At 39.4% G+C, this 26,098-nt stretch overlaps 1 protein-coding gene across 1 annotated transcript in view; it reads right to left on the reverse strand.

The window, feature by feature from the left end:
- Positions 1 to 1,765: 1,765 nt before the first annotated feature.
- KBTBD8 (kelch repeat and BTB domain containing 8) overlaps positions 1,766 to 26,098 on the reverse strand; it is a 28,107-nt gene continuing 3,774 nt past the window's right edge. Inside the window, exons 2-4 of the mRNA XM_081934726.1 lie at positions 22,640 to 22,850; positions 18,726 to 19,840; positions 1,766 to 6,410 (exon numbers count right to left, since the gene is read on the reverse strand). Of these exons, the coding sequence (XP_081790852.1) occupies positions 5,947 to 6,410; positions 18,726 to 19,840; positions 22,640 to 22,850 (1,790 nt within the window). The 3' untranslated portion in view covers positions 1,766 to 5,946. The remainder of the gene's footprint in view (positions 6,411 to 18,725; positions 19,841 to 22,639; positions 22,851 to 26,098) is intronic.

The following is a 26,098-nucleotide window of genomic DNA, read 5'->3' on the forward strand; positions in this document are numbered from 1 at the left end:
TGGTCTCCACGATGTAGAAAATATGTGGAGACTCTAGAAAGAGTGCAGAGAAGAGCAACAAAGATGATTAGGGGACTGGAGACTAAAACATATGAAGAACGGTTGCAGGAACTGGGTATGTCTAGTTTAATGAAAAGAAGGACTAGGGGAGACATGATAGCAGTGTTCCAATATCTCAGGTGTTGCCACAAAGAAGAGGGAGTCAAACTATTCTCCAAGGCACCTGAGGGTAGAACAAGAAGCAATGGGTGGAAACTAATCAAGGAGAGAAGCAACTTAGAACTGAGGAGAAATTTCCTGACAGTTAGAACAATTAATCAGTGAAACAGCTTGTCTCCAGAAGTTGTGAATGCCCCAACACTGGAAGTCTTTAAGAAGATGTTGGATAGCCATTTGTCTGAAACAGTATAGGGTTTCCTGCCTAGGCAGGGGGTTGGACTAGAAGACCTCCAAGGTCCCTTCCAACTCTGCTATTGTATTGTATAAGTCAAAAGAAAGCTGGAGCAAAGTTCTTTCTCTCACAAAAGAGGAAAGCAGCTGCTTTCTTTTTGTCAAAAGACAAGACCAGAATATTTAATTCACGCTTGAAATTTCTACCATGTGATTATCTTTTGCAGCCTTTCGACAAGCAAAATCAATGTGGAAACCAGTTTCATGTAACAAGCCAGTGGTGGGTTCTGGATCCCATCACAACTGGTATGCTGCGACAGGGCCGGGCGTCCATCACGTGCCCGCGGGCTGCGCACGCATGCATACCCACCACCCGCGATGCTCCAGCTGCCCGGCGGAACATTACACAGGTGCCGTATGCTAAGTGCGCATGCGCAAATGGCCCAGTTGGGTCAAATACAGCTCAGGAACCTGGGAGGACGGGCCTTCTGAAGCACCGTACCGCAACGGTGCCTGCTGCTCCCAACAGGCACTGGTATGCCCGTACCGGGACGTACTGCCCGCAACCCACCACTGTACGAAGTGTGTAACTAACTTGTCAACTGCGATGATTCACTTAACAACTGTGGCAAGAAAGGTTGTGAAATGGGACAAGTCATTTAACAAATGTCTCACTTAACAACAGAAATTTTAGACTCAGTGATGGTCATAAGTTGAGGACTACCTGTATTTACAATAGTTCCAAAATTTTCCTTCCAAACAAATTCAAGGGAGGTAATCTCTGAAGCCCTTGGTTCCATGGACAATGCAAAGGCCATTATATTTTTCAGGTTTGCAAACCTTTGGTCCCGGTGCTTCCAAAAGAGAGAGGAGGGCAGCATTTTTTTTTGCTGCAATACTCACTGTTTTTCCTCAGAAGTTAATTCTGAGTTGAGGAAGAACATTTTGCAGCAGGGTGATTTACAGCAGAGAAGACATTGAACAGTGGGAACATCAATTCCTCTCTAAGAAACGATGAGTACATTGGCATTTGGATATTACAACTGTCCAAGGTGGGAAAGAGAAGATCCAGAAAAAGCATCATTTGATATTTGGATGACATGGGCCAAGTTATATGAATCCAACTCTAGCCCACCATTTTCCCTCAGAACATCACTTTGAACAATCCATAACCGAACTGAGGAATGCTTTCGGAAAAAATAATAATTGAAATGTTCTTCAGAATCTGAAAACTGAAGAAAAGGGAGGAGGATGGGTCGTTAGTAGTTGTATGAGACAGATGTCAAGAGATGCGGTCCTCAGACCTTAGCCAATACAGATGTTCTATAAACCTAAGAGAAAAGCAAGCAAGAGCCATAAAATTACTGGAAACAACTGCATTTGAACAACAGGTTTATTATAAGAAAATTAACATGACATTACATAGAATTGCAAAATTGTGCAATTATGGCAAAATGTTTAAAAATCCACGCATTTGCCCTCAGAGGACTACAGTACTTCTTTACTAGCATACCTCAGCACTGAACATCTGATACCATTTCTAAACAGATTTGGGAGCTTTCTGATATTACACAAATCAATATACTGCATACAGAGGAGAGCCGGCTTGGCAGGTTGAGAGGAACCCACCGAGTGGTAGTCCAGCTGCACAGCCTCGCTCCACTTCTGTAAGGCAAGTGCAAGATTGTGATAAATATGCAACAAATGTGCTTGGTGGATTATGCCTTTAAGACAACAAATTGTGGAATTAAAAACAGAGAATGTTTTCCATGTCTGTTTTTAAAACGTATGTAAAATAGAAGAGTGATGTACCAAAAAATAAGCTAAATAAACAAAAAGAACAACAAAGAATATAAGTAGAAATATCAAATGCAACAAATGAACCGCTTAGCACAATTATGGGGACTTATGTCCATCTGGTCTCACACTGTGCAAGGTTCTTTCAGAATTATGTTACTCAGAAAAAAAGTTTACACAGGAAATTTCCTATTAGATAAGTTAGAAGCATGTAAACAACTAAATTCCTCAGTTAATATTACTGCTTAAATAATTATTCATGCGTAAGACTCATGGTATTTCACCCCCTGGTAAAAATTTCAAGATTTAACTCTTAAGCACTGTAGTCCACAGCCTCTCACCCTTTCCCCTTCCCTCTCTGAATGGTTAGACAAAATTTGTTATTTAGTGCAGATTAAAAAAACAAAAATTAAGATCAAACCTACTGCAGAATTAACCACAGCATATTCTATTCCTATTCATCACATGACAACTTCATTTGCTAACAAGCTAAGTTCTTAAATTTCAAGTCCGATTGACACTTCTAAATAAATACAGAAGATTGTCAACAAGCAGCAATGTGTTTTGTAAGGTTTTTTTGAAAATGACATAACACTTTCTTTTTTTGCAAAAAATAATGCAACATTAAGGGGAGGGTGCTTCAGAAAGTTTGCAGCTAAGAGGCTTACAACAGCGCAAATACAGCCAAGTAAATAATAACAACAATTACATGTATGATAACTAAACAGTTTTATACAAATGCCAAAGAAACTATAACTTATTTAAAAATTCAGTCTTGGCAAATACACTTAAGACATCAAAGCCTTAATCATCCATGTACAGAAAATCTAAACTCACTTCTACAGTAGCAGGTTAGTGCCTTACAATGTTGCACTGCAGCTTGAACACACTTAAGTCATCTTGGAAATTAATCCTACAGCATCCAAAGAGCATTTGCTACTCTTCAATCATTTTCCATTATTATTTTCCAATTATAAGGGTAAACTACATAGCCTTACACTCCTGAATGAAAACAATGTGAAGCCAACCATAATATGTAGCACCAATTCCTATCTCTAGTTGGCGGCAAAAAGGCCAGGGGTCAAGATTAGATACTGTAGACTATGCAGTTTTGCATTACTGGAGTTTCCCAACCTGAGCACTATTGAGACAAGAGTTAAAAATGAAGTTATCAGCTTTCATAACACTAAGTAAAATACCAACTGCAATTATCTAGCATGTATTCGTGGTATCTTAATGCGCTTAAGCAATAATAATACAACACACACACACACACACACACACACATCAATGTCTAGACTATTGTACCTCCAGCATGGTATATGAAAAAGCCCAAAGAAAAAGCTGCTTGCTGAATCTCTGGAAAATGAGGTATGTAACAGAATGAGGCTTTTTTATCCATTTAGTTTCACAGTCATGTTTTCTACATATAATATTGTGCAAGACTGAAAAGATACAAAACCAAGTGAGATAATATTTATCTATTGGAGAGTGTGAATCATATTTATCAATCTGTGGTTTTAAATTTTCTATCTTAACTAAAGGTTGATTGATCTGACTCAGTCAAAAGTAGAGACCCATTGTAGAAAAAGGACAATTTATCATTTAAAACAAGCCTTAAGCTGAACCAAGATGAAAGTCAAGTATATTTCTTTCTTGAGGATCAATGTTACTCTAAGAATTGCCAGCTAGCAAATGCATTCTCAGATGCCCCAATACTATCTAGGGATGAAAAAAAAAACAATAACAAGAAGAATTCTAAGTTATTTCAAATATGAAAGCAGAAATGTAATATAAAAAGTTATGGACTCTATTTTTTCAATTCCGCACATATTTTTATGGTAGATTTCCAAAAATAACTATCCTAGGACTACAAAGAAAGCTCAGTAGTGCAAACTTTCACATTACTCCAGAAGCAAATGGAGCTGGACATGCTCTTACATTGTTGAATTGGAGTGTAGGAATATATTTTTTGAGTAACAACTCATCAACAATTCATGCCAAATTAGCAATAGTGGAAACAATAAATACATTAGTTTGCTCTACTGTTATAAGAAGGCCCAATATTACGTACTCCCAATAGCTACCTATAGCAATGCATTCCAATACATTAACTAGACGTTTATGGTCAACTATGTAGAACTGTTTTAAGCTACACTGTCAAAATTATCGGAGTGTGGACAAAACAAAGTGCCTTTAGCGCTTAACTTTCAAAGATGGAACTATTTCCAAAAGGCCATTAAGACTATATGTTATATAGGAACCAGCAACATATAAGATATTTAAATAAAATAGGTGTCCACGTACAAAGCAGCAAGTGTATTTAAGACTCAAGACATGAATACTACCCACTGCCTTGCATAGCAGCCACCCATTTGGCCTATTTTGGACTTACAAATATGAAAATTGTACTAGCACCAATGGGTTTGAGCCCTTTATGGAGTGACCAACCTATTCAGCTGCTTTTGAACCTCTACATATAATTGGCAAAAATAGCTCTCCTAATACTAATGGAAGATTAAGGAGCCACACTTCAAATTAAATCTACAGAAGAGAAGAAATGTAGCCATCTGAAGTAGGGCAGCTCTTTCTTAAATGGGAAATTATATTCTCCTGTGACTTTAAATCCATTTCTTTAAAAGCTGCACGTAAGATTTTAGACACCCCTCAACAAACTGTAGGTTTCAAGGAAGCCCCATGTGAAGAGAAGGTGATACAATCTCTGATTCAAAACCCACACTTTCTCTCTGCAAATATAAATGCACACTCTTTATGTGCAGCTGTTTACCGATTCACAATTTTTTTAAAAATAGCAAGCTACAGAAATTCTGCAATGAAAAAAATGGGGTCAAAAAATCCAAAAGCAAGAATAGAAACACTTACAGCTGACAAAAGAAAATATTTGCAATCTGTTGTTTCTGTCAAAGGAAATGTTACAATGTACACTTGGTTAAAGGAACATTCAAACCTGCTATAACCTTACATTGAATCTGTAAACAAACATAAATAGTAATTATACATTCAAATTTGCAGAAAAATCTTATGAATTTTGTACTATGTAGAGATTATATCACCTTTTCTTCATTTAGGGACTCATTGAAATACGTTGGTTGCCTAAACTTTCACAACTAACCAAAGTGTAGAAACTTCAAATATTTCAGTACCGTTTCAATAAATGGAAGAGGGCTGGGTATTTTTATTTATTTATATACTGTCACCAAATCGAAAATAGTAACCCATCGATATTGCCTCAGATTTTACCCGTATTTAAACAAGAAGTCACTTCAAGCTTGGTCTCTTCACCTTTCCTATTTATATTCAATTTGTTCTCATTATAGTGCATAGTTACCCAATCCATCTCCTCTTTTCTTTTAGTCAAACTGTCATTCTAGATAGAATATGATCAAATGAGAAAACGTTGATAATTGCACTTTGTACCAAAGTGCACTTTGTACCAAAGTGCACCATTCCATACTCTGCAGGAAAACATCCACTAAAAACCTAAAACTAATTCCCTCTCCCCACTGTAACCTTTAAAGAGCACCCATTCCCACATATATGTAGATGTATGTATGTATGTATGTATGTATGTATGTATGTATGTATGTATGTATGTATAAAAAAACCCAAAAGCTATCAATTTCAGCTTACATTAAATACTGACAGGAATGAATTTTTCTTAAAAACAGATGTTTCTGGTAGCATGGAACACCAAAGTCACTAAGGCCTTTTACCAATGAAAGGGAGAGGGGAGAGGAGTCAAATAACTTTCTGAAGACACTGTGGATACAATTTAGCAACAACACATTCAAAATGACGTCCAAGGTCCCAAAGCTTATCTGGAGTTTCATACACTTTCTGCCACTGGTCATTAGCTTCATCATATTGATAAAGAGAATTTTTCCTGCTGGTTCTGAAGACGTGTTCTTCAACTGTGACTTGAGTAGCTCGAACAAACAAATTAAGTTTATTTTTCAAGACAACAAGTTTAATATATGGATTAATGGACTGATCACATGGGAAATCTTTCTTTCTAGTCCACTTGTTCAATTCAATGTCATAAGCCTCTACAGTAAACATACGTTGGTGGTTTCCACAGGTTCCAGCAATGTAGTAGATAGAGTTATTGTAGACAGCTGCCAAACCCTGGATCCTAGGCACAGTCATCGGAGTCAAGAAACCCCAATAATCTTTTCGAGGATCATAGCAGAGGAAGAATTCTCCTAAGGGACAGAAAGGAAGGGAAACTAAAATGTAAAGAACTTGCCTTAAGACACTATTAAGCAACCTCCAAAAGAAATGGATTAAGGCTTCTATTTTCCACAAAGCAACTCACCCAACCATATTAAGAACAATTTCTAATGAGCTATCAGATACTTGTGCATCATACAGAAAAATAAAGACTTGTCCTAAAATATTTCTGCAAAACAATATGCAATACCAGAATATGTTTACTTACTTGCTTACTTATTAACTATGTATACTACCAAATCTTGTGACTCAGAAGCCTCTAAACTTACAGGGGTTGCAAACCACATCTGTAATTTTAAGGACATCCCTATCATTGTGCGAAAAGCCAATTATAAAATATACATTCATTCACTAGAAGAAAAGCTTTTTTATTTTAATACGGCTTTCAACGAGAGCAACATAGAACCATTTTCAAACAAAGGAAAAGGTCTAAACCACTTTGACTATGATAAGTCAAGTAATGTTTGAAAAATATACCGGTATTTAAAAAATAATGTTAAATTAATAAAAATTTAAATATTGAAGTTCTTTCTAATTAGAAAAACCAAAATAAAGGCAACCTTAGGCAATCTGGTCCCAAAATAGTTGTTACTATATAAATGTCTGGGTGAACAGGTATGAAATGTTTTCTGAAGAGATGTGGGGGGGGGCACTTTCACACCTCTTAAGAGGGTGTTCATAACTGGGCCATTGTCTCTATGAAGGCCTTACTTCTGGCTACAAAATGTGAGACAAACTCACCAGTGGGTCCACAATCAATCAATCAATCTTTATTGATTAGCCCTTGGGCCATATCAAATTACTACGTTCCAAAGACAAAAAACTGCAGTTTAAAATGAGATTGAAATAAACCACAATTCAAAATGTAAATGGAATAAAATACAATTTAAAATATAAACAGAATGGAGTGCAATAATTTAAATTACAAATTAAATATGCTAAAAATTATATTACAATATCACCCCTACGTCTACCCCATCAAGTGGTCTTTCCTACAATCTACAGCGTTCTGTTGCACCAACTTTGTCCTTGTTTCCATCAACTTTATAGTAAATTTGGCAATCCATTTCACCAACTGCAAATTACGTGGTATATTGTTTCGACTTTCCCCGTCCCACATAAACAGACTCTTTCACTTGCAGGGATCCCCTTATACCTGCCCCAAAGCATGTTTGTTTGAAGTTGGTCCAATCTCAATTTAGAAAAAAAATCTCCTTATGACGGGAGATAAAGGCGAAGTTAAATATTTTTCTATTTTAAAAAAAAATTGTTTATTTACTGATAGCCAGGGGCAAGCTTTTGCTGCTGTCACTTGTGCAATATCTGATTGTGCACTTATGTCTATAAATCTCTGTGCAATCCAAGATCTGATCTGCCTAAAATCGTACTGCTGCCAGTTTAAAGAAATACCAAAGCTTGATACCTGCTTCAAAATTCTTGATAACCAATTATTTTTATTACTTGACCTAATCTGCTCCATTAGCACTCTCTTTACTAACCTCCCTTCCTCCATCTCGATTATTCTTAGCCAGTAATAAACAGTCTTCAACATGGCCCTTGTGCCAATCGCATGTACTCCCAATTCTGCCCTCACTACTCATGCTGGAGTTCCAGAGGACACAGCCAAGATTCTCCTCAAGAACTTATTTTGAGTGATTTCCAACCCAGGCAACTTAAGTAAGCCCCATATTTCTGCCCCATAGGTAAGTATTGGTTCAATTTTCGCCTGAAAGACCTTTAACACTGGGATTAATGAAGATGGGAGTTTTCTCTAAAATAAGTTTATTTAATTGAGCTGTCCGAGCCAGAGCCTTCTGAGCTCCGGCTTTTACATGTTTATTCCATTTACCATTTGTCTGGAATACTATCCCTAAGTAGGTAAATGACTGAACTTGTTCTATTCCTCTGCCATTTAAAATCCATCTCATCTTTTGTTGCCTGCTAAATATCATTACCTTTGATTTCTCTACGTTAATTATCAAGCGATTCTTTATGCAATATGCTGCCAACCTCCCGAGTGACCTTCGTAGCCCCACCTGTGAGGCCGACATCAAAATTATATCATCAGCATATAACAAGCAATTTACCTGTCTTGTTCCTATACTAGGCCCATGGAGTGATATGTCTTCCAAATATTTTGGCAAGTCGTTTAAGTATAAATTGAAAAGTGTTGGAGCTAAAATGCAACCTTGTCTTACGCCCTTATTTATTGCATTTGTTACTGATCCTGTCCTGTTCACTCGAACTCTAACCTGGGTTTCCATGTATAACAATCTAATTAAATATAGCAATTTCTTTTCTATTCCTATGGCCTCTAATTTATCCCATATTTGTCTATTAATTGTATCGAAGGCAGCCTTTAGGTCTATAAATGCCACATACAGTGGTTTTTTTTTCCAAAACTTAAACTTTGTTATTAGATGGTCCAATACAAAACAATTGTCGATAGTAGATCTTCCGCTCCTGAAGCCTGTCTGTTCTTCAGCTAGAATGTTATCTCTCTTTATCCAATCTTCTAATTTATGCAGTAAATACTTAGCATAAATTTTTGCTGAAATATCGATTAAACTAATTAACCAGAAATTATCTGGGTTCTCTCTAGAGCCTTTTTTATGTAGTGGAATAATTATTGATGTGCGCCAGCTAGCAGGAATTTGCCCTGTTCTATTAATAAAAGTAAAGAGAGCCGCCAGGACAGGCGCCCACCAGGTTATGTTTTCTTTAAATAACGATGCCGGGAGTGCATCCTGTCCTGGAGCTTTGTTTGACTTCAGGGAAGAGATTAAACGCCTCACCTCCATGTTTGAGACTTCTGCCCACTGGGGTAAGGCTGTTTCAGGCTAAGAGAAGATATCACGTCATCAGAACTTTCCGCTACTGCTGGAGTGGCCAGATGCCTCTCCCAACTTACTGCAGTAATATTTGGGTCACTTGTTGATTTTCTATCTTCAATAATTTTTGAGACCCCCAACCAGAAGAGTGTAGGTGAGGCCAGCTTTGCTGCCTGTTCTAAGCCATCCCATAAATTATCAGTATAAGAGGCTTTTTTTTTTCATTAGCTGCTTATATTTCTGCCTCATGGTGATATACTCCTTCTGTAATTCCATGTTTGGGCTGTTTAAGTATTTCCTAAGTGATTTCCTGAGCTGTTTTCTCCTATCTTTGCATTCGTTATCAAACCATGTTGAGTGACTATGATCAGACTGGCCCTTTGGCTTAGTGGCCATGAAAAAATGTTTCAATTTATGGCATATTTCCGCAAAATATACTAAAAGCTCTTGTTCACCTGTACTATTTGAGCATATAAGCGCTAGTGTTTCCATACATGGTGAATTCAAAAATTCTGCACTACTTTCCCGTCAACCCTCTTCCATGTTAGCTTTCTCTCCTGGGCTATTTCCAAGTTGTGGCCTATTTGTTGAATTATTTAATTCCTTTTCCTTAAATCAGAAGGAAATACCAAGGACATCTCAATTGGAAGCTGATCACTTTCAGGCCTTGGTAACGTCGAGACCGAAGTAGCCCCTGAGACTAAGCTGTGAGAAACACAAAAGTAATCAATAGAGCTACATGCCTTGGGACCAAAAAAGGTTATGGGGTACCTTCTAATCTCTGAGTACTGGCCTACAATTTGAAGGTTACAGTTGTATACCATTGTTAGAAATTTCTCCCCATCTTTATTCTTTTTCCTATCTTGGGAGTCCCATGATTGTTGGTTGTGTAAATAACCATCTGGAATTGTACCATTTTCATCAAAAGGCTCCAATGAGGGGCCAACACAGGCATTGAAATCTCCAGCCAAAATTAGAGGTGTTTTTATAATTTTTTTCCGTATATATAATACCTCCAGTGCCTCCCACAGGTCGCCCATTGCTGGGTTAACATACACATTTATAAATACTATTAACCTCCCTCCATATGCCAAATGGATTGCTTGAAAAAATAAAGGGCCAGAGTCCGAGCATATCTCACTTCCCTTCCATCCTAATTCGGCTTTTATCAAAATGCACAGCCCTCCTGAAGCTCTTCCCTTTATAGCTACCCTCTTTGCTGGTAGCTGCCAAATATTAAACCCAGGGAGCTCATTAAGGGCCTCATCACCACTAACCCAAATCTCCTGCAAGGCGATTACCTGCTACCTGTTTAGAAATTTAATACAGTCATCCGTACACCAACTTCCTTTCCATCCTGCCACATTCCATGAGAGGAAATGTATTCTTGAAGAAGGTGATTGTACGCTTTTCCAAGTCAGGCTTCTTGAGTAATCTCTTCCACCCATCCTTCCCCATTTACATTCACACACCCATTTAACCGTCTGAGCTCCATAAAAGACTGTTTAGGCATCATTTCTCTGCCTGTTGTTTTCTGGCTTGCAGATCTGTAAATTCTATTAATCTCTGCCTCCACGATAAATGATTTTTCTTGCGGCACCACTCTTATGTCATTCCTTGATATCATTTTCACCACTAAGGAGGACTGGGAAATTCCTTCCTGGGTACATTCCAATTCCGGTGCTCGTCCCACAGCACTTTGCACTGTTAGGTCAACTGTCTCTGGCACTATGTGCTGTATAAACGCTCTCGTCTCTTTGAGTTTTTTAAAGACTTCTTGTTGCTCCAATATTGAAAGTAGAGAAAAAGTTTCTAAGCAAGCAGAGTCGAATGTCTCATCTTGCATTAAGCCAATTGAAGGAAGGTTCACATTAGTTGGATCCAAGACCTCAGCCAACATTTCCTTTGTAATGCTAGGTCTCCTCCCAATTTCAGTTGACTTGCTTTCCCTATTTGGTTTACTTTTCGAGTCAGCTTTTCCATGCGCTGCAATGCTCTCCCTGGGGGCTCTCTGGATCAGCGGGCTGACTTCACTACTAGAAAAAACTCAAGTTGGTAAAATTTGGAAGAAAGCCAAGAATCCTCTCATTCGCATGAGCAGGCTTGGGAAGAGCTGTTGTTTGAACTTAAGAAGGATTCTGGAATAATTATCACATTGCGGAAGATATTCATATGCTGCCAATCTATTGCCCCCTTATCACTCCGCGTAAGCTCCGACAGAGAAGTCGTTATCCATCTTTTTGATGTCCGTCTACCCGCATTTATCTCAGAATTATGTTATGTTCAATACAATCTGCTCCTTCAACAGTCGCCTATTTCCCCCCTCCCCCACTCCTATACCGTGGGATTTCGGTCTTCACCAGCTCACCATCTTTTTTTCTTCCACAATTACAGTCAAAATACTGTCTGCTTACTCCTTCCCTCGGTTGATTCGTTAATGATATCTGACCAGATCTTTCTGTCTGGCAACCAGTCGATATTACCTGCGGCTTTTCCACCTGTTCCGCTGCAATAAGATTGATCACAGAGTCCAACTTTAAACGCACCTCTTCAAACTGCTCGAAAATGGCGAAGACTGTCTGAGAAGTGAGCATGCTGTGTCATCTGATAAACTCCTTTGTACTATCACTTAGCTGTTTTTCAAGCCCTAAAACTGGTCCACTGTAGTTGTGAAGCTCCAATTCCAATCCCTTATCCCGGCATGGAGCTGACTCACTTAAAGTTGCTGAGTCATTTGTCTTCCGAGTATGTGGAGGGATTCGCGGGCCTCTCAACAGACCTTCCAACTGATTCTCCTCGGCCTGTGCCTGCCGATCCCATTCCGGGGAAAGATCCCCAAACAGTGCCAAAACCTCGCAGCTGTCCAGCCGGGGAAGGGAGGGAGGATGCACGACTCACAGTTGATGGAATAAGCTGACAGTACCTGTCAATTCTCTGCTGCCCCCGCACTCCAGCTCCACCTTCCTTACTGCTAGGAAAAGCCAGAGCTGAATGCCATCAGCATAATGATAACTCCAAATCTCTATAGATGCCCATCTCTGGCAGTAGTATGCATTAAAGAGGAGCCAAACAGCTACTCTCTGGTGATCATCCTACACGTAGGAATGTTAACAAAGTACCTTCGGTTTGAAACCCACTGAACCATTCCAGTGATGTGCTATAGCCAGCTGTTGAGCGATTCAAGAGATTCAACATAGTAACACTTCCCATGTCTCTCTTTTGAAATCAGGGCAAACAAAGCTATTGCTATGTTATTCAGAAGATGACATAAAATGGATCAGAGAAATGTAGCTGAATAGGCATTCTCTTCAGCAACTTGCCCAAGAACGGAATATTTGCAACTGGGTGGTTGGTTTAAACTTCCTAGGTTCAGGGACAGGCTCTTCAAGGCAGTTATGCAACCCTCAGGTTAAAAGACAGTGATTCCTCCCTGGAGACATGCAATCATACTCTTCCTCCTGGAACTTAGCAATCACATTGAATAAGGGCACAGTTAGTTACCATATTTTTCGGAGTATAAGACGTACCATATTTCCTCAAAAGAGGCTGAAAATCTGCGTGCGTCTTATACACCAAATACAGCATTTTTTTGCCTCCCGAAGCACCGCCCCTTCACCAAAATGGCTGTTCATAGTGTTATGAAGACTTTCAGAGAACTCCTGGGGGATGGGGAGGGCAGAAATAAGCAAAAACGGGGCATTTCTGCCCCCCCCAGCCCCCAGCAGCACTCTTATAAGCCTCCATAAGGGAATGCATGCAATATTTTTGACAGAAAACGGGCCCGTTTTTGCAAAAACGGGCTGTTTTTTGCTTGGTTTTGCCCCACCCCACCCTCCCAGAAGCACTCTGCAAGCCCCCCCCCCCCCGACTAGTCATGCCTTTTATTTGGAAAAAAACGGGTCCGATTTCACAAAAAAACAGGCCATTTTTTGGAGGTTTGCAGTGTGCAAAAACTTTTTTTTCCCTTTCGGAAAGCTCTTTAACTGATGAGAATTACATTGATCAAGTGCTGTGCCAGCAGAACAAAGTTTTAAGGTTTGTCAGCGATTTCCTTCTCCAGCACATGGATAAATACAACTGGAAACATCTACCTACCTACCTACTCTCCGGTGCTTCTTATACTCCGAAAAATACGGTAGCCTATTTCTCTAAGTATCTGGCTGCAGTAAAAAAACTGATATTACAATCTCCTAGTATCTGCAGATGCAGTCCCAAAGCTCACAGGAACAGCGGTAATTGTGACAACAAATTTAAAGCAGATAGTCATATGAAATGACTTCTCCATTTTGGCTTTCTTTTTGTAAAATAAATGACGACATGAATATGTTATGTGTTGTTGTTCATTTGATGTTGTACTTACCTACTTTTAAAAACTGCTAAGGACTAGATGATTTTTACTGTGTCCCGATACATAAAACCATAGAACTCAAAGAGAGTGTGCTTTTTTTCCCACATGACTATAGTTCAGTTCTTTTCTCTAAATGCCAGACAAACCTATCCTAGTTGGCTACTGAATACTCAGTCAAACCTTTTAAAGGACAAAACTAGAGTAGCCTGGTCATAAAATGAGAAAACCCTGCTGGGGACAATGTGAATGCAATGATATGGAGAAGCAAGGTCACCACTACAGGCAAGTTTAAATGCTGACCTGAACTCTATTGAATTCACCATAAGACCTATGCTTTAACACCCAAAATAAGTCAGTAAAGTGAGGAGAAAGAATAGCAGAAGTTTCACAAAATTTGTTCTATAAGTTATCTACATATAAGTTAATAAAACACAAGTATCTATACCTTGTTCATTAAAATGTTAACAAAAACAGCCCCATCTAAGTGGTTTAGAGTCAGCATATTACCCGCAACAATCTGGGTCCTTATTTTACCAACCTGGAAGGATGGAAAGCTGAGTCAACCTTGAATCGATCTGGACCAAACTCCTGGCAGTGGGAGTCAGCCTGCAATACTGCATTCTAATGACCGTGACACCACGACTCATCAAAATAAATATATACATAAGCTTTTAAAATTCCAGCCAATTGGAAACATCAACCAATTTTATTAAAAACGAGTAGCTCCCCACTGAAAGCATAAAGTAATGAAGTGCAAAATCTTTATATAATCCTGCCTATAGATCCTTTCAAAATATAATTTTAAAATTAGTGTAAGCTATATACTTAAAAACCACTCTTAAGATATAAGACTTAAAAACCACTCTAAGAATATGCATAAGATACTTATGCATATTCACAGGAACCTTCAACTTTATTGTCTTCTATATTTGCCTTACATCACCACATTAAATCTCTTATAGTCTGTTCCACTAGCATTTAACCAAAGATAAAAAATATTAACTTCTCTAAGGAGAATATATTGGTTCTAGACATGCAACTGCTAATCCAGAACCCATATTATTCAGCAGACCCTAGCTTTAACTTTTAGTGATGGGGGATTTTAATCTGCCGTCGATGGGAGAAGCGTCTGAGGGGGTTCGGGAGTTCATGGCTTCCATGACAGCCATGGACCTGACCCAGTTAATTCAGGGCCCTACTCACGAGGGAGGCCACACGCTGGACCTTGTCTTTGTCTCTGGCCAGTGGATGAGTGATCTGGGAATAGGGGATCTAGACACTATTCCCCTGTCATGGTCGGATCACTCACTGCTCCGGCTGGACTTCCCTGGTGCTACCCCCCGCCGCGAGGAGGCGGAACTGGAAGGTATTAGATGGTTCCGCCCCAAGCGCCTGATGGAACCGGATAGGTTCCAGACGGAACTTGGGCCACCTCCTGTGGACCTGACCCGCCCCCGAGTAGAGGACCTGGTAGTCGCATGGAATAGTGCGGCTACCGGGGCCCTAGACCGGGTGGCGCCTTTGCGGCCTCTCCTGCGACGAAGAACCACCCTGGCACCTTGGTTTACCGAGGAGCTAAGGGTGATGAAACGCCACAAGAGACGCCTAGAGAGTCGTTGGAGATCCTCCCGTTCCGAATTTGACCGAGCACAGGCACGAGCATATTTGAAGACGTACCTTGTGGCACTAAGAGCGGCCAAACGTCAACATTGCGCTGCTCTTATTGCGTCTGCAGATAACCGCCCTGCCGCCCTGTTTCGGGTGACCCGTTCCCTCTTGTTTGAGAGACCACGGGAAGCCCCTTTACAGGGTAGAGCAGAGGAGTTTGGGAATTATCTACAGGACAAAGTCGCTCAAATCCGGATGGGATGGACCCCTTTCAGTGGTTCAGTAGAGACGCCCGTTGCGAGTCTTGAGGGACCGCTTTGGGAGGAGTTTGACTCGGTTGCCATCGAGGATTTGGACAGGTTGCGTGGACGTCTGCGACCCACCACATGTTTATTGGACCCGTGTCCCTCCTGGCTTGTACTGGCATCCTGGGAGGTCACGCGTGACTGGCTCCTGGGCCTGGTGAACGCCTCGCTGGGTGAGGGGTCTCTACCGGCCGCCTTGAAAGAGGCGGTGGTGAGGCCCCTGCTCAAGAAGCCTTCCCTGGACCCAACGGACCTAGTCAATTATCGTCCAGTCTCCAACCTCCCTTTTTTGGCGAAGGTTGTAGAGAGTGTGGTAGCACAGCAGTTCCCACGTCACCTGGAGGAAAATGATTATCTAGACCCGCGCCAGTCCGGCTTCCGACCCGGTCACAGCACGGAGACGGCCTTGGTCGCATTGGTTGATGATCTCTGGAGGGCCAGAGATAGGGGTTGTTCCTCTATCCTGGTCCTATTAGATCTCTCGGCGGCGTTCGATACCATCGACCATGGTATCCTGTTGCACCGGCTAGAGGGGCTGGGAGTCAGAGGCACCGTTTTACAGTGGTTTGGCTCCTACCTCTCTGGTCGGACGCAACGTGTGTTGACAGGGGAGCAGAGTTCGACCCGGAGGCCACTCACATGTGGAGTGCCACAGGGATCGGTGCTCTCGCCTCTCCTGTTCAACACATATATGAAACCGCTGGGCGAGATCATCCGTGGTTTTGGAGTGGGATATCATCTGTATGCTGATGATACTCAGCTATACATTTCCACTCCGAACCACCCCAATGAGGCCGTCGAAATGATGTCCCGGTGTCTGGAGGCCGTACGGGTCTGGATGGATGGCAACCGACTAAAACTCAACCCTTCCAAGACGGAGTGGCTGTGGCTTCCGGCCTCCCGGTTCAACCAGGTGCTTCCATCTCTGGCCATCGGGGGCGTCCAACTAGCCCCCATGGAACAGGTGCGCAATTTGGGCGTCCTCCTGGATGCCCGGCTGTCCATGGATAACCATGTAACAGCCGTGGCAAGGGGGGCGTTCCATCAGGTTCGCCTGATGCGCCAATTGCGCCCCTTATTGGACCGGGATGCCCTACGCACAGTCACCCATGCGCTAGTGACGTCTCGCCTGGATTACTGCAATGCTCTCTACATGGGGCTTCCCTTGAGATGCACTCGGAGACTACAGTTGGTCCAGAACGCGGCCGCGCGGGTGATTATGGGGAGGACTAGATACTCCCCTGTAACACCTCTCCTGCGCGAGCTGCACTGGCTTCCTGTGGTCTACCGAGTGCGTTTCAAGGTTTTGATTATGATCTTTAAAGCGCTCCATGGCACAGGGCCTAGTTATATGCAGGATCGCATCCTGCCTCACACATCCCTACGACCAATTCGCTCACACAGAGAGGGACTTCTCCGGGTGCCGTCCGCCAAACAGTGCCGGGGGGCGACACCCAGGAGCAGAGCCTTCTCTGTGGTGGGCCCAGCCCTGTGGAATGACCTCCCCCGTGACATCAGGATTACTTCCGATCTCCGCTCCTTCCGTGTACAGCTGAAGACCCACCTCTTTCAATTATCTGGCCTGGCTCAATCGTAATTATTCTTATTCCTCCTAACTGGTTTTAAATTGTATTTTAAACGTTAAATTTTAATTCTATATGGGGTTTTTATAATTGGGGTATCTTAATGCGGGTTTTTTAACTGTCTATATGATGTAAATTGTCTACCTCCTCCGAGTTCGAGTCCGTGTTTGTGTATCTGTATGTATGTTCTGTATGTACGCCTATGTGTTTTTATATATTTTCTGTGTTTTATATGCCCCATTGTACGCCGCCCCGAGTCCTACTTGGAAAGGGAGCGGCTAATAAATTCAAACTTATTATTATTATTATTATAAGTCTATCTTTTTTGTACCTCTACAGAAAAGTTGGCACATGTACATGAGCCAACTATCACCTATTCAACACACCTGGATGTTAATAATTTGGGGAGGATGAGTCAAAAAGCATTCAGTAGAAACCTTTCCATTTATTGTGCAAACAGCATTTAAATGTTTGGTACAAATAACAAAATAATAGTTCAGCTGTAAAAATAAATCTTTATCTCCTTTGGTTTACTGACTTCATGAAAGTTGAGTACTGATATTATCACAACTGCAATTTTTATATTGTGTCTTTTAAGATACAAATCAAGTTGTTTAAAGCAAAACTTTAGAATGTTTCCCACATGTTAATTAATAGTAATGACCGTGTGAGGAGAAAAGGAGTCCAGTAGAAGCAGGCTTCTAAGATGTCTTTAGATTCAGATGTTCATGTGAAAGGTTTGCAAACAAAATATGCAAATTTTCAAGCACATTTTTTAAAACCAAAACAATCTGAAGACTGTTGGACAAGCTCATCTAGGAATATGGTATGAGGATGAGGATATTTATCTCCTACCTTCACTATGTCCATCTGAATTCCGTCCTGACTACTATTCACAACTGAAGGAAATATTAACTAGTGCCAAAGAGGAGTTTCCTTTCTATGCAAATAGGTGGTGTGCATATGTAGGTGAGTTGGGAATGGGATGATGATAGTAATTCAGATTGTGGTAAGGGCACAGGGTTAATACTCTTTGTATCAGAATCCTATAATTGGGTGAACCTCTTGCTCGCCTCTCTTTTTATTGCTAATTATTAAATATATCTGATCTCCAATAGTCCAAACCATGGACTATTGGCCCAAACTATGCAGACTAGGGAATTCTGAAAGTTGCCTAAAAGTAATTAAGTTGCTATGGTTGAGAAACACTGATCCAAACATTAAGAAATTTGCAAAGAAAAAGTAAGATGAATGATGGAATATCACTTTCAGAAGTAGAACTATGTATATACCACCTTTAAACAGCATTCAATTATACTTCTGTCAGTGGTTCTCCCTGTTGCCTATAGAGTTAAGTAATTCCTATTGTAGGTTATATCAGAACATCTCAACAGCAAACCAAAATATTATCATCTATAAAAACAAGTGGTATGCACCATAGCATAATTTACCTCTGCCTGGATATGATTAGGATCATCCATCCTGTATGGTACAATTAGCAGGGAAACTACCAGCAACAATCAAGATCTAATGAAATTACTCTTCTTCCAATACTGCAATTGTCAGTGTTAACTTCAAATATCACCATATCCCCACACACAAAGCATCTTACCCTGTAAAACATAGATATTGTCTTTATATTCCACAGCATTATGAAACTCCATTGCTACAGGCATTGGACAGACAGCTGTCCAGCAGTTCTCTCGACCATCGTAACATTCCACGGATTTCAGGGAGTTGCGCCCATCTCCTTCATAAACTCGACCACCTATTGCGTACAGTTTACCACAGCAATGAACCAGTTTGCAACCTATCCGAGCACGAAGTAGTGGAGATTTAGGGATCCATTTATTGCCGGAGTGATCATATAGCCAAAAATCACTTTCTGCTCTGTGGTCTATAGAAACCTCACTGCTGCTAGGTCTGTATCCTCCAGCAATGTAAATGTCATTGTCAGGTGAGACGAGAATCCCAACTTCTCTTAAATCGTTAGGCGGTTTGCATAGTTTGAACACTCTCCCTGTAATGGAGTCTAAACAAGGCACTGTTTGTTTCTTTCCTGAGTGTTTGTGGGCAGCATCAAAGCAGATGATCATTTCTGAAGCAGTCATTCCAAGCCTCTGGGTATAGCCATTGGCACCACTTTGTTCTTTCTGTACACAGTTTTGGGCTATAGCCTGTGCAAACATGGGAGGAATTTTCTCTATGAATGCTTCATCCAGTAGGGGCATACGGATGCATTTGGCAAAAATTTCTGGCAGATGGTCTTCTCTTTTACTAGGCTCATGCTCAAACCATCTTATAATGCTTTCGTAGACATGCTCTTCTTTGTCAACATTTAAATCATTGCTGTCCAATATGCTTACAAGTTGGTCTTTCCTCAAGTGGAGAAACTCCTGTTCTTTGGTGACACACAGGAATTTTTTACGAATGTAATCTTGAGATCTGATTTTCAATTCCTGATGTCCGTAGTGATCAGCAAAAATAAATACCCCAATGGAGTTCTGTGGGTCCAGGTGACTGATCATATATTTAGCACACTGATCCTGAATGGAAGGGATCTGGAAGATACTAGCTGCAGTGAACAAAGCTTGGACGTTGGCCTCTGTCAATGTTATTTTGGAGGTATATGCGTAGTTCAGTACTAAATGCATGGATTCTGCTTCAACACCAACAATCCGAACCTCTTTCTGGGTACTCTCAGTAAGGCCACTAGTGAACATAGATCTATAAAATGAGGATGTGCATACAATTAATAAAAAGTACAATTAATGTATCAACCATCATTTCAACTGCTATTAATACTCAGACTTAATTTTCTTTGCAAAACACATTAGACTTTAAATGTCAACAAAATCCTGACTTTGTTAAGATCTTACCATTAGGTTTTTAACACATTTATATTAGTTGAGAGTTACAGAACACTTACTTTATGCATGCTACTGCTAAAAAATAAGGATTGCAACATGGATAATCAAAATGCCTTTTGCAACCATTAAGAGAGAACTGCCTACATTGTCTGGATTTTCAATGTTCCTAACAATCAGACTAAAACATTTGCGATTCCTGCTTCAATAAATTCAGTGTTTTCTTACATTTTGTATACCATGGAAACAAAACTTCAGAACAGCTACATCACGAATGATTACCTGAAGAGTTGTTATTAGCAACTGGCTTATCTATACCACAAAGCACAGATTTGGCTTGGTAAAAGTCATGAGAATACTTGAACAAGAAATAATATTTTTAACCCTGAAGAATTAAGCCACAACCCTAGAAAAATTTACCAACGTTAAGTCTCACTGAATTCTAAAAAGGCTTCTAATAAGATATGTATAGGATTATAATACAGGTGTTGAAATAAACAAACACCATAGTTGTAGCAGGTTGGGATGAGTTTTGATGTGAATAGTTGTTTTAAAAAACAACTATTCAGTTGTTTTTTCTTTCTTAAAGTGACTCAAACTGGGCAGTTTGGGGGTTTAGTATCTGTGGTCTGACAGATTTCCTGGTATTTTGCTGGTTACTATGGCGGTCATCTTCAGAAGAAATTGGCTGTCTCAACTACAGTGACTAAACTCTGCAGCTAAACATTGCACAATAAATACAAGTGTGAAAGCTTATTCCAGTGTAGATTTTCAGTTGCTTTGAACTCAGAAGTATGTGGGATTAAATTATTGGAAACAGATTATATCCATATTAATATTCCTTGTACAAATAGCACTAGTAGGAGATGCTATAATGGATGATTCAGATTTTAAAAATTCCCAATGTCACATTATTTAACAGAATAATAGAATTAGATGGGACCTTGGAGGTCAAGCAGAAGAGCTCAAGCAGGACATCCTATAACATTTCAGACAAATGGTTGTCCAGTCTCTTCTTAAAAACCTCTACTGTTGGAGCACCATAACTTCTGGAGGCAAGTCATTCCACTGTTTAATTGTTCTAACTATCAGGAAATTTCTCCTTAGTTCTAGGTTGCTTGATTAGTTATCCATTGCTTCTTGTTCTGCCTTCAGGTGCTTTGGTAAGATAAACTATGTGAAATGGTTTATCTTGCTTTAGAATAATTTTTTTGGGATCAAACCAAAACAGGGCATCCATTCACAAGAACATTACCCAGGTATTTCACACACACTGTGGCGTTACTTGTGGCAACTGTTTAGATTGTTTTATGGATTTTATTATTCTTACAGTGTTTAATGCATATTGGCACTTAGTATAGAAATGCAATTAATACTGGAGAAGATTTGTAGCTCAGAGTTGACATGAAGAGTCCTTGGTACTCTCTGAGCTTGCTTGTTTCCTTGCAGACGTTCATTACCCAAACTAAGTAACACCACCCGACTGAAATGTAATTTACCCTCTCTCCTCTTATGGGGAGAACAGTAATTCGGATAAGAATTTATGTTGCTAAGTTATGCGGTCATAAAGCATGACATCACATAATTGCATCATGTAGTGAAAGCAATCCCAGAACTTCCTGCTGCTGTCATTAACCAAATTCCAGCAGTGAAGACCATCCCATACAAGCCATTCTAGGCTTGGTTCCTCCCAACTCCAGCCTCGGTTCTTCCAAGGTAAGGGACTGTTCAACTTCCCCCAACAATTATTTTTCCCCCTCTGCAAGGCTCCAGTGCTGCTTATTATGCTGAGGCTCAGGGACATGCTCCTTCTGCTGGCACAGGTGGTATAGACCAATTCTATCAGAGGGAACCAGTTCTATATATTTATATTTCCAAATATATGTATAGGTTTGCAACAATTATTTTAGAACAGAAGCTAAAGTGCCTGCCAGCATGAGTTCTGCTTTGGCTCACACCTTTCTTTTCTCTATCGCAAGATAGAGGCATAATTCACATTAACTTTTGCTGTTCCTGGCCTTTTCCAGTAATGGTGCCTGCAAGTGCCAAAGTAATGGCGATGCCAAAGGCATAACTAGAAGTCCCACAGACCTGATTAATGCACTGGATCAGAGCTGAAGAAAATATACTTTCAACTCAGTAACCAACTGTATGGCAAGAGGTTCATATTAATCTCAAAAACTCTTTCCTATGGCTCCGTTAGGAAACTTAAGCGCATTAAATGCTATTCTTTGTTTATCTGTTAATTTCAGTTTTAAACAGTCAATTGTAATTTCTAATAACTTTCTAAGCTGGGAAAGGGAAATGAATGTGAAAAGCACATTAACAATACATGTGATCCAACTTCTGCAAGTTGTCACTAATTGTAGTAATATCCAAAATGCCCTGCAAATAAATTTGGGGGAAATAATTATAGACCCTGAACATTCAGAGGACAAGAAATGAAGCAGTTAAAAATAGCCAAATGACTCTAACAGCTTTAATTCCTATGTTAATGTAGTAAATAAAAGAATGCTAGTATACGGTAGAAAAAAATCAGATTGTTCAAATGATTTAATCTGCTGTCCATTCTGTCTCTCACAAACACACATATAAATACCAGAACAAAAATACATTATTTACAATACAAATAAAAGACTAAAAATAAAATATTATATACCTAAAGTAAGGACTGATTGCAGCAAGGACATTTCGATGACAGGAAAATGTTTTCCCATGATCCACTTCTACCACAATATCTGTCAGTTGTCCTTCATCGTACATCATTTTGAGCTGTTGGAGAATGCTACAAGCATGAAAAGAATCCATCCCACCAATGGCTGTGCTTGAAGAAGGAGTTCCATACAATGTTTGGGTAAATTTGCTTTGTTCTGGTGAAAAATTGAAATAAATGAACTTGAGAAAGAATGGCACATATTATGATCGATTCCCATGGATGAAGACGTGAACCATATTTCATTAGATGTGAATGCTGGGAAATATTTTGTACACCGACAAAAGTAGAGATATCTTCCCAAATTTTGCCAAATAACACCTCACACCCTAAACATTTGTTTAAAAAATATCTGCACAATTCAAATTTCTGAATGTTGAAAAAAACAAACCTCAGTACAATGCTAAGATATCTCTTCAAAATTATACATGGAAAATCTTATTTTTATCATTCTGCAAACAAGAAAAACAAGAAATATTATATTAGAGGATAAACATAATAAATATATTATTTTAAGATCCAATCATTTTAGATTGTAATTTCTATACTTTATATTCTCTTGCTCTTATGTGTTCATTATGTTCTGACTTGCAACTCTTTTCCATAGCAAAGTAACAGAATAACTGAGTTAGGACCTTGGAGGTCTTCTAGTCCAATCTCCTGCTCAAGCAGGAAATCCTATACCATTTCAGACAAATGCTGTCAAATCCCCTTCTTAAAAACCTCCGGTATTGGAACACCTACAACCTCGAGAGACAAATTATTCCACTAATTAAATATTCTAACTGTCAGGAAATTTCTCCTTAGTTATTGGTTGCTTCTGTCCTTGATTAGTTTCCACCCACTGCTTCTTGTCCTGCCCTCAGTTACTTTGAAGAATAGCTTGACTCCCTCTTCTTTGTGGAAGCTCCTTAGATATTGGAGCATTGCTATAATGTCACCCCTAGTCCTTCTTTTCATTTAAACTAGACATACCCAACTCCTGCAACCATTCTTATGTTTTAGCCTCCAGTTCCATAATTATATTTGTTGCTCTTAAAGAGTCTCAACGTATGTTTTTATATTGTGGTGACCAAAACCAGATGCAATATTCCAAGTGTGGTCTTATCAAGACATTATAAAGTGGTAATAATAATTCAGGTGATCTTGATTCTATCCCTCTGTTAATGCAGCCTAGAACTCCACTGGTTTTTTTGGCAGCTGCAGCACGTAGCTGGCTCATAGTTAAATGATTGTCCACTAGGACTCCTGTCCACCTAGTAATTTGAAAGCATGCAAATGCAAGTAGATTAATCATACCGCTTCATGGAAAGGTAAGTGTGTTCCATGTGCCTTTGGCATGTAGCCATGCTGACCCCATGACTACAGAAAATGCTGGGAAAACGCTGACTCCATCAGTCAAGAAATAGAGATGAGCATCACATTCTAGAGTTGGACACAATTGGACATGGAAACCTTTACCTTTAAACTTTTACCAGTAGGACTCCAAGATTCCTCTCAGTTACTACTATTAAGCCAGGTATCACCTGTTCTGTACCTGTGCATTTGGTTTTTCTTTCCTAAAAATAGAACCTTTTTTTCACCATTGAATTTCATTTTGTTAAGATAAGAGCCAGTGTTAATTCTGTCAAGATCCATCTGTATCTTGAGTTTATCTTCTGGAATGTTGGCTATGCCTGCCAGCTTGATGAGTTCCTCTACTACCTGCTCCTCTAAATCATTTATGAAGATGCTGAAGAGTACTGGGTCTAAGACAGAGCCTTGAGATGCCCCACTGCATATTTCCCTGCATGTAGATGCAGTTCCATTAATGATTACACGTTGAGCACAGTTAGTCAGCCAATTATGAATCCATCTGGTGGCGATGCTGTCTAACCCATATTTTTCTTATCAAGTATATGTTGTGGTCTACTTTATCAAGTGCCTTACTGAAGGCCAAGTAAATAATATCCAAAGCATTTCGCTAGTCCACTAATTTTGTCACATTGTCAAGGAATGCAATAAGTTCACCACTTTTCTCAGGAGAGTATCTTATTGATGTTGCAGTTTTAAAAACATGAAATAGGCTTAAAACAATAGCATGCATATGAGAAAACTAGTAAAAATAATAAATGTCAAAACCTTTTGTTGGTAAAATATTTGAATCTGCTTCAACTTTAGACTTCAGCTTTGAGATTTGAGTATGTCTTTAAAGCAACTATTTATGTAATTATATCAGGATGTTTTCCTTCTGCCCCCATGCAAGAGTGATAAAGTATTGTTTGTTTGGTTAATTCTGGCTGATAAGAGCTACCAGAGGAAGTCTTAACCAATTAGGTGACAAATATTGTTAATACTTACAGTAATTGAAAGATGGTTACATTATTTTCTAGAATAGTGCTGTAAGATACTTGCTAAAGAAATCAGCATTAAATCCCACTACCACAGATAACTAGTGTACTGTTTCCAGTCTTTCTTTTTTCAATAGTATTTTAGAGCTAGTAATAGCAACTCAACTCTAAATCTTCTTCAATGAAGCAGATTGCAGGAAGCACTCCAAGTTGGGCTTGCACCTAGTTTGACAATAGGACTTTATTTATATTTCATATGTTTGGACCACCCATAGAGTAAGACGGCTTACTCTAGGAATTAGCCAAAGGAAAGAACATTCTATATACCTCATGTTATCTCACTTAGGTCTAAATCTACAATTATTATTTGTCTGATTGCTCTCAGAAAGTAAAAGGGGTTGCATACCCAGATTTATTACCATAAACCTATTAATAGGGCCAATGTTTCTATATTTACAGCACTTATTTTTTAACTGAAATAATCAACATGCCATATAAATCCTCAGGAATCAAAGTACTAATTTTCAGTAGAGGCAAGACTAATTGGAAGACAAAGTAGCGAACTGATGTTGGGAGATAAATAAACAAATCTCCCTTTGACTTAATGTAAAATGAAGCACATTCAAAAAGTATCTAGAAACTAGAATTCAGAACTCATCATACTGCAGATTCATTTGATGGTCTAGCTTTACTGAGATTCCTTCAGAATACTGTGATCTTTATTCGCTCATCTATTACTCAATGTAAAAGATTTCCAAGTGACTTTTTAAAATCAACAATAGGCCACATCATAAACACTTGAGACAAAAACAAAGAAAATGCTGATTATGATGGGCAACTTATTAGTATTAGAGGCTAACAATTATTTAATCTACAGTATATTTATTTATAATAAATTTTATATACCACTATTTCCTAAGACACAAAGCACTCTTAGGAAAGAGGTAGTAAATAATAACCAAAACAACATAGAAATTATAAGGTATATAACAACACAGAAATTCAAATAAAAATGCAAAATTAATGAACAGTAATCATGACACCATTAGCACCCAAATATTTTGTGAAGTAATAG

Source organism: Natrix helvetica (assembly GCF_964273705.1).
Source record: "Natrix helvetica genome assembly, chromosome: 1".
NCBI lineage: Eukaryota > Metazoa > Chordata > Lepidosauria > Squamata > Natricidae > Natrix > Natrix helvetica.